Source organism: Lolium perenne, chromosome 2 (assembly GCF_019359855.2).
Source record: "Lolium perenne isolate Kyuss_39 chromosome 2, Kyuss_2.0, whole genome shotgun sequence".
NCBI lineage: Eukaryota > Viridiplantae > Streptophyta > Magnoliopsida > Poales > Poaceae > Lolium > Lolium perenne.
The window spans coordinates 214,328,617-214,338,297 of NC_067245.2; the positions used below are offsets into that span (position 1 = coordinate 214,328,617).

At 40.5% G+C, this 9,681-nt stretch overlaps 1 protein-coding gene across 2 annotated transcripts; it reads right to left on the reverse strand.

Moving 5' to 3' along the window:
- Positions 1-913: 913 nt before the first annotated feature.
- Positions 914-7,535, reverse strand: LOC127334813 (uncharacterized). Of its 2 annotated transcripts, none has more exons than XM_051361346.2 (7): positions 6,847-7,535; positions 4,458-4,536; positions 3,567-3,721; positions 3,007-3,121; positions 2,731-2,916; positions 2,547-2,618; positions 914-2,130 (listed from the first exon to the last, which is right to left on the reverse strand). In XM_051361346.2, exons 1-7 carry the CDS (start codon positions 7,293-7,295, stop codon positions 1,312-1,314), a joined length of 1,875 nt encoding a protein of 624 aa, XP_051217306.1. In that variant the 5' UTR covers positions 7,296-7,535; the 3' UTR covers positions 914-1,311. The 2 variants fall into 2 exon arrangements, with proteins under 2 accessions (XP_051217306.1, XP_051217307.1); XM_051361347.2 differs by having other exon boundaries at positions 3,031-3,121; positions 6,847-7,534.
- Positions 7,536-9,681: the final 2,146 nt, after the last annotated feature.

The following is a 9,681-nucleotide window of genomic DNA, read 5'->3' on the forward strand; positions in this document are numbered from 1 at the left end:
TTCGTTTCTTTTATTTTGTTAATTTATCTTTTTATTTGCGGTGGTGTTCACCCTAAGTGATGCAATCCCTAATTAGATTTACATTTTCTTTGTTCTATCATCATATTGACTATTGGTTAATTTATCTTTCCATTTTCAGTGGTGTTGATATAAGTCTAATTAGATTTACATTTCCTTTGTGTCGTCACTTTGAAATACCATGATGCGATAACGCACTGTTTATGTCGACGCTGATTTTGGCGTCACTTCCTTGCTTTATTTGCTCTTAGGCTCTCAGCAGGATCAATAACTATAAGTTGCTATACTATATTTTCCTGAGTTTATATAAATGTTTGTAATTTTACTATGATTTGCTAATTTTGTAAATTCTAAAAAGATTAGTATCATTTTCATATCTATACATGAGTCTCACGGGGTCGTGCGCCAAGGCGCACATCTAAATCTAGTACATTATAATATTGACAAGTCTGCATACATTATAATATTGACATTGTCAATACTTTTACAGAATTTAAGTGTTTCTTACTCGCTCTCTATTCTTAAATATAAGGCATATAAATTCAGTCAAAAACAAACAATTTTCTTCTAATTTTGAAGCTTTGAGAACAAAAAAAAATGAAAAGCTACAACAATATCAGTAGATCCGCCATATGCTTCCTCTCATAACCAAGTGTTGTGTTTTCCCTCACTTTTTTGCTGCAATAAATTTAGAGGGAGCACATTTGCAACAAAAAAGTAGTCTTCCTGCAAAAATATCATGTTGAAAAGAAAATGCGGCACAGTGAGTCTTGTAAGACAAACGACAGTTCAGATTAAGAACTTTCAAAGGTTAACTACACCTACATGTTCAACTGAGATAAGAAGCTAGATCTCAAAAAGTAACAGGCCAAAAGTTTGACAAGTAAAAAAAGCATCATAAAACGTTACAGCTCTGTTGGATTTAAAATGAACTAGTCACTCAGCCCTGTGTCGGATACAACATGAACTACAACAAAATCATCTGTGTACAAGAAAGAATGTACCTTAAGATTTAACAGCATATCCATAAATGGAGTATACATCTAGTGTCAATTGAAAGAAAAAAGAATAATCATGTCCCTGATAAAATCACGCGATAAAAAGGTTCATGTCCAAGGAGAAGAAAAACATATATTCATCAGACTAAACAATTACAACACCAGCAGCGCCTTCCAAAATTTTGCATGGCACAGTCAACACTCTGGGAGCTCGAGTAGTATGCTAAGCAGGGCCATCTTCAAGATCAGTCGAACAAGTGACATGGCTGGAACGAGTGGCAGAAGGCTCCAAGCATCAGACAATACTTGGCACATCTCCAACCCAGCTGCAAACTGCTCGTGGCCATCGAGTTCTTATGCAGTCTACTAATGGTGCATGCTGGCAAGTCTGAAATGGCGGAGCAAGAGAAAGAACACTATCATCCTTGCTACCGCTGGTCGAAGAGCTTACAACATCAGCTAGATACTCATCCTGAGTCCACCTAGGTGGGACGCTGACATTTAACTTGCATATCCTAGGTCTTTGTATTGGGGTCGAGCCTCCTATGTTTGCATTCCCATTCAGCACAGACTTGGCAATTCCATTGAAGTGGTAGATAGTGAATTGCTTCTTGCCCATCAGGCCAGTTGGATCCTTCATGCCTCCAGACCTTTTATCCAACTGTAGAAGTGCCTGCCAGAATTCACTCCATACTATAATGCCCGGATTACATAGATCCTCAAGCTTATCAGAAGGAAAATTTATGTCAGTGTCCCTGAGAACTTGTTGGAATCCCTCGACACTAATAAAGCCTCCACCTCCACTTTGATCTTGTGCATCAAATGCCCTCCTAATTTTGGATTCCCGCTCTTCCAGCTCATTCTCCTCTTGGACGTTGGGATTTAGGGCAAAAAGGACAGTGTAGTGACTTTCACTTCCAACCACCCATATAGGCCATTTCGGGCATTTTAGGTACTGACCAACCTTGCACAGATTTAGTGATTCCAGAAGGGTGAGGAAACCAACTTCAACATTATTCGGTATGCCTTTCAGGGACATGCCGCCGCCAAGGTCCATCTTGCCATCAAATACATTTGGGACAGCCTCTCCACAAAGCAATAAGTTCACAATTTCCTGCAGAAGACCACACCGGTTACATATGGCTTGACCTAATGTATAATATTAATTATTATATATTACTACTACTAACAATAATAAATGCCTTTTCAAAATTATAGTGTCCAAGTGAATTCAGCACTATACTGCAATAGTAAGCACAATGTGAACTGCTACGGAAAGGGTAACAACTCTGTAGTGTAGCCCAAAGAAGCTAACAGCCCAGTTCCAGCTCATGATGGAGCAGACACCCCACTCCCACTTTTGTCCTTACTTCATGTAAAAGGGTTAACCCGAAAGTGCTACAGATCGGCCCAAAACAGCGTTTATATGCAGGTGTAACTCCAGTTAAACTGGCAGTGTGGTACTAAAGAGCAGGGTGATACAGTAAGCCTGATGTGCTAAATACTGGACTATATGAAAATACTATGTACCTGAGAAGCGTGCCCAAATGGAGCTGTCACCAATGGTTGGCTTGGATCATCCCTGTCTGCTTGGATACATTCCTGAATTAAAAAATGAAGTTCAAGTACACCGATATGCTAGGTATTTAATCATGCGAAATAAAATTAGCATAATGCACAAAACGTACAGAACTTAATATGGACAAAGACATACCAATCCCCGCGAGAGTAGAGAAGAGATAAGAAATAGCATGGCTCCCAGTCGACTTTCAAACAGACGAATGTTTGCCAGAAGCAAGTGGAAAGCATCCTTCCTTGAGGTAAAAGTACTTATTCTAAGAACTTTTTGGATATCCATTGCTGATTCAACAGAAAGGCCTTCCAAAGCAGCATCGATTTCCTGCAGTAATTTCCGTAAGAGAATTATCGGCATTTATACATGGAAGTATAATCAATTTCGGAGCATCTCAAAGACTTGACTTATAAGCACCTTAGTGTTATCATGTCCACTTACCCCACGATTGACACCTCCAATCAATGCCACAGCAGCTTTTTTCCCAGCTCCACATAAAAATAGAATTTCCACCATAGCATGAACCAATGCTCTAACAAACAAATTAAAGAATTAACAGTCATTTGAATATTAAGAAAGTATAGGCCTGTATATTCTGCGTATTGTATATAATATCCAATATCTAGTCTAAACTGGTAATGATGGGTGATTAATAGATGTAGAAGCATTTAGATTCTCTAACTAATAAATGTCTAGATAACTGATGTTGTTTTAATAAACAAATGGCAAGAATTTCTAATAGTTCAATGAAACGCAATGTTTTGGTTGGTACATCAAGCAATCTGTCACAAACACATGAATAAAATACTAATTAAGAATGATCACAGGCTGAAATTCAGATTGTTTATCTCTCATGTAAGCTGCTATTTTCCTATTTTCACAATGATAAACAGTGATTTGGATGAATTATTGAACAGATAAATGGCCACAAGACAACACTAACGTCAGCATAGTTGTTAATGAACAAAAGAAACTACCTCGTCTTTCCATCCTCAGTTAGAGAAGAGAAATCATCCCTTGCAGCAAAAGAACTCTGATAAAAACGTCTTTGTCCCGAAGCATATGATGGATCACTGACCTCTGGGTTACCCAAATTATCAGAGAAAAACAAAAGATATTTAAGGACATATGCCTGCAAAACAGATCATAAAGAAACTTTTATCAGAAATGATGAGCTTGCTGAGAGCATAAACAACTGCACAGTAGCTACGAAAAGAAATAGTTAGACTTGTGACAGCAAAATTCTCCAACGGTACTACATATCTCTTGTGAAGATAAGTCTATCCAGGCTTGTGATCATCAAAGTTAGGGTTTGTTCATCAGGACAAATTAATGTAACAAAATAGGAAATAGGATTTAAAATCATATCAACGTGAGCTCACAGAGAAAGGTTGATTGGTAGAGCTATTCAGCTTTAAAAGCTTTTTGGTATAAAATTTAAAGTAACAGCAGAATGCACCAGCCTATCTCTTACTTAGATATGTCTGTTCCAACATTCATTTATCCAAGATATTGTGTTTTCATCATATTATCAGGATTGCTAGACAGTATGCCTGGGTTGTGTCAAGTTGTATGGTTCATACTGTTGAAAATGTTCACTCACTACAACTGAAATGACCCGGTTATTGTCGCTTCCAGTTGGCAAACTGGAAGTCCGCTTAGTTGCAGAAATGAAATTGTTTTCAGAATAGAGAATACATGTAGCAACTTATGGCAGCAGAAAAAATTAAAGACGCGAAGTAAAATCAGGCTGAAAAGTATTGAGCTGGGCTATAGGAAAGGAAATATGCAGAACTTCTACAGGCACTACTAACGAGGCCAAAAACAACATTCGACAGTCACATTTAGATAAAGCGAGGAAGATGTACCTGTACTGTAGCTAAGACACCACAGGGACCGCCTTCATGCTGTACCAGTCCCATAGTTGTTTCTGCATCAGAGCTAAACCTGAATCCATTTTGACAATAATTAAGACAGGGGAAATTATGTATTGCATTCATTTGAGTTACACAAGGTAATGATATGAATATATGAGATATGATATGATCAGAGACATGTTATTTCAGAAGTATATAGATTTAGTTTGATGGCACAAGCATGCAAATGCATGTTGATTGCCTCAAAGAACCTGGAAAGTTTCCTATTTCATAGCTAGAGCCTGCCAGCAACCAGAGTCATAATTCAAATTAATCCACACAATGTCTTTTGTTTCCTACGCAGGGTTTATGAAATGACTCTGCATCTCACTGGCACGCAGTTGTCACATTTTTAACTCCCAGGAAGCACCATTCTAACAAAGGCATACTTAATCTTATGTGCATGTCAGATGCAAAGAAACTTATCCAAACCAAAAGGTCCCCTTTAACAGTGGACAGTGAAGACTGAAGACATGGAAGCCAATATGGATTCAGAGGAACAAAAAAACGATCAAGCGATCAAGTCAATCCTAGGAATCTTAGACAGAAAAAAAATGCTCATTTCACATCTGGGGCTCCTGAAGGGATGTGTTTCACCCAAAATACTTGAGCCTCCATACACTTGCTTGGCTTCTTGAAAGAGTCCCTTTACTAAATGTTTTCCCCCTCTTATCTATTTGTGGTTTTCTTGTAGAGTCTTATCTTTCTACGCTTGTACTACTTCAATCTTGTTGATCCCTCCTTTTTTGTCTTACTTTGTTACCTACATTAAATCTTAAGAGTGAATCCTTATATGTCCACACAAACAGATTAAACCATTATAACCCCCCACTAGTAACCGCTCAAAATCAGTTTCCAGACCCCGGCAGAAGCAGGAAGGGTAAAAGAAAATGAACCACGGTATTATCGTTCTAACATCCAACTTCAATAGTTCAATATGCTTCCACCAGATCAATATAATCTGCTCTATGCGAAAATCTACTAGTAATGACAGCTCGTGTAATTAATTTTCATTACAGTAAGGGTTAGGGTTTGTATAGTTCACTACAGAACACGACCAAGGCAATCAATTTTCATTGCTGTAACTGGACCTGCAACAGTATATATATACGGATTCTCATAATTGTCCTAGATAACGGAGAGATGCTAACCTTGTTATGTCATTAATTCAGAAGAGAAAGAGCAATAAGTAAATGGCAAGGAATTGAAAACATCACTAGAAAAATGGTGTGCCTCATATTTTGCTATTCATGGCGTATTTATTAATCACCAACACAGTTCTGATTTCCATATTGTTATGGCGATTTTTCATTCATATCCCTCATATTTTGTTATTCATGGTGTATTTATTAATCACCAGCACAGTTCTGATTTCCATATTGTTATGGCGAATTTTCATTTATATCTGAGTAACCACGGGGCCTCGTTCTATTAGTCTCCTACCTTGATTTTATCCTCACAGCTAAACATACCCACGTAGGATCTCTTTGAATCATATGCCAGCAGAAACAATTACGCTATACAATTTATGTATGCATTCACAACAGCTCGTCTTCACGGAGCACTAAACCCTAGAGTGACACCCAAAATCCTTGAGTATTCAGGGACACAAAAACCGACAATCTCATAAAGATAATTTTCAACTTAGATGTCCATCATCATGCCTTTCTGAACTGTAAATAAGAGCGCTCATGTGACAGACCAACATCATCAGAATAGGAAGTTATTGATAGCCCAAATACAAGGAAAGCTACCAACTCACCGAAAGGCATCTTGTGCTAAACCATTTTTGTCCGAGTCGGAGTCGGACACGGACAGTGTAGGGTTTGGAATACGAATACATGTCGTATTGGTCACAGGGCTACTAATCGAACGAACAGTGAGTCACAACATAAACTATATATGTGGTAATATAAAGATCAATCAATCATAAGATTTTCAAATTGCAACTATATGGCAGTTGAACAAGGAAGTTTGACTCGAAAGTGTATCGCTTCCGCTTGTGGTTCAATCAGGTGATTGATGTAGAAGGCACTGGAGTACTACGTACGCAGAAGCTAGATTCAAAGACAATACAAAATTAACCTATCGAGCGCAACTTTCTTGGATACCCTAGGATCAAATTATCCATGCAGTTATAAAACCCCAGATAGCAGATATGTGTTGTTCATCCCATATCATATCCCAAACGCTACTAGCCGGGGTCGGAACCAAACATGGCATGGATAGTGCCAGATTTTCAATTCTCTAAACCATATCCGCTCCATGAGACATCAATCGACGGTCGGAAGTGAACATATATGAATGTAATTGTAACAGGAGCGCGCAAAAAGAGTCTCACCTGATACCCTGATTGGTCCACTGCGCCAGCACAGCCTTGGAAACCCCGATCCCGAAGACCATGACCCAGAGCTTCTCGGCCACGTCCGGGGGCAACTCCTCCCCTTCCGTCTCCACCTCCACCGCCATCCCCGCCTCCTTCACGTCCTCCATAGCCATAGGCACAGCGGCTAGTTCCGGCTCCACCTTGGCGGCCTCCGGGGCCACGGTCGGGGGCGACGGCGAGACGAGGGCGGCGGGCTGGGGCGAGGGGAGGGAGCGGAGGCGCTTCTCGGCGGCGGCGGCCATGAGGTCGCGCTGCTTGCGTCGCGCGGCGGCCTCCGGCGACTCCCCCCCGGCGGGCAAAGACGGCGGCTTGCTGCGCTTGGGGTCGGGCTGCGCGGGCGGCGAGCCGTGCAGGCTCATGCGCAGCGCCATCTGCAGCTCCTCCTCCTCGTCCCGATCCCCCATTGGGAGAACCGTGGGTGGCCGGATCGATCCGGCCCCGAACCCAAACCCTAGGGCGGGGTTTGGCTGCCCGCTGCCGGGGGTCAGAGGTCAGAGGCTTGGAGTACTAGGGAAGTGTTTGGGGATTCGGGGCTGGGGCATCGGGATCGGAGAAGTGGCGGCGGTGGTCGGTGTATTTGTAGGGCGGGGGCGCCGTCGCGGCGGCGGTGCGACGGGGAGGTGGGTGGGCGTGTCTGTGTCAGAAACGGAAGTACTCCTCTTCCAGGGGACTGCTCTGTGCCGCTCGGGTGGGAGCCGATGACGTGTGGGGACCGGAAAGAGCGTGGCCCACTTGTCATGGACTAGTACTCGGTTCGGGTAACTGGTTGTACGGCGTGGGGGTCTGGGTCCCTACTTTCGGGAGTGGACAGTGCGGCGCCAGATCCGCCTTCATTATTGGTCTACGCCAAGTTGAATGCGTTTTCAGGCCTTTTCAGAATGATGATTTTTTTCGTTTTTGTATAAATTCTCATGGAATTCGATGAAGTGTGTATAATTTTAGATTCAGATAACGAAAAATTTAACCAAGTATGTGGAAAAAGAGTATGAACTTCTAGATACATCATCATTTTTATTTTTTTTATGGCATACATTTGGTGTTGTAGATATACCCCCCTCCGTCTAAAAATAGGTGTCTCGCTTTTGCCTAAATACGGATGTATCTAGATGCATTTTAGCTAGAGATACATCCGTGTCTAGATAAACTTGAGACACCTATTTTTGGTGGAGGGAGTATATAATTTTCTAAATAAAACTTGGTCAAACTTCATATCGTTTGATAACTTTTTAAAAAAAACTTATATGCAACTACATTGTGTGAGGAGGGAGTATATCATAAGTTGGATCGAAATCTTTCATCGGCCCCTTTCATAAAATCAGGTCATTTGATTACCAATAAGCTAGGCTAGCTATATGGACTATATTTGGTCTTACGCATGAACCCCCGCTCTCTTTAGATTTTGTATCATGTTCATATCTAGCGTTCGGATAATTAAATTTACAAAAAGCAGTAGTTTTCATGCGGTATTGTCTTTTCGTTATTTTAATGCTACATTTTGTTTGTGACTTTAGAAACATGTGTAGTAAATGGACTTTGGGTGGTGTCGGATCGCAACATGATTTGTATGTATGATCAATGATTTTCCTTATGATTTGTGTGGACGATTAGTTGTACGTATCAACATTCTCAAACTTACTAGTTTTGCAACTCTACCTCCGAACATCGTTATTCTATGGCACTAGCTAGTGATAATGTTGTTCTCTACATGGACAACAAAATCCCACAATAAATGCTCAATTCCCTTCACGAAATTTACAAAATAAAATCATGTAGGATTCAAATTTGTTGTTCTGGTGGTATGCATGCTTCTCTGTCCTCTAGAATCATGTGTATTAAATGAACTTTCAGTGGTACCAAGACGCACCAACACGATTTTATGTATGATGATTTACATGGCAGTCATGTAACCGGTTAGTTGTATGTGTCAACATAAACTTACTATTGTTTTTGCAACTTTGCCTCTCAACATGGACATTGCTATTTTATGGAATTGGTGATAATTTCGTTCTTCTAAATGGACAAAGATCCATGAACAAATTCTTGATTTACTTCACGTGGGTCTGCTTAACTCCTTTTTGCTTGCCTTGTAAATTTATCCCTTCTTGTATGTGTGCTTTGGTTATTCAGCATAAACATATAATCGTGTGTTCATAGTTTGTGCATTAATTATCGCTCGCATGGTACACGAAGACATCGATCCCCTAAGCCTAAGTGGGTCACCTTTAGGGAAATTCAAATGCATTTTGTAGAGGTGTAAGTGCCAAGCATAGGCGCTCATGGTTGGCATGCATATATGCCATAAAAATCAGAGAGTAGGAGTTATATTGCACAATATCTTTTAAGGTTAGTAAACATCTTTGTGTGGTCCAACTATATTTTGGGTAATTTCGAGCGGCAATGGTGAGCTCATGGTGGAGGAGTCCGAAAGAAAGAAGAGTGAAACCTAATGTTAGTCCCACCTAGCATGAAGCATATGAGAGAGAGAGTCATGTAAGACATACATGGCATTTTTGCCCATCTTTGAATATGTCATTTTTACACTACTAAAAAATTTGTTGCACATGTGACGAACTTGCCCGGCGATAGTGGTTGATCGCAATACTTTTTCCCCTCATTTTGGAGGCCCTCTGCTGTCATGGATTTAAATAAAAGTGCATGGTGGATTGTTGGCTGGTGCGTACTTGATGTCGATTTTTCGATTTCGATTGTGAAGTATGAAATTATAAAGATGGTAACCTAGAGGGTGGGGTGAATAGGTTCTACAATTTTCTAAAATTATGTTGCAATCGT

Excerpts from the sequence above, each read along its gene's own strand:
- LOC127334813 (XM_051361346.2), bottom strand. The coding sequence starts at position 7,295 with ATGGGGGATCGGGACGAGGAGGAGGAGCTGCAGATGGCGCTGCGCATG. Across the intron at positions 3,122-3,566 it reads ACTGAGGATGGAAAGACGAG|AGCATTGGTTCATGCTATGG; the intron begins GTAGTTTCTTTT and ends TTTGTTTGTTAG. Across the intron at positions 2,917-3,006 it reads GTGGACATGATAACACTAAG|GAAATCGATGCTGCTTTGGA; the intron begins GTGCTTATAAGT and ends AAATTACTGCAG.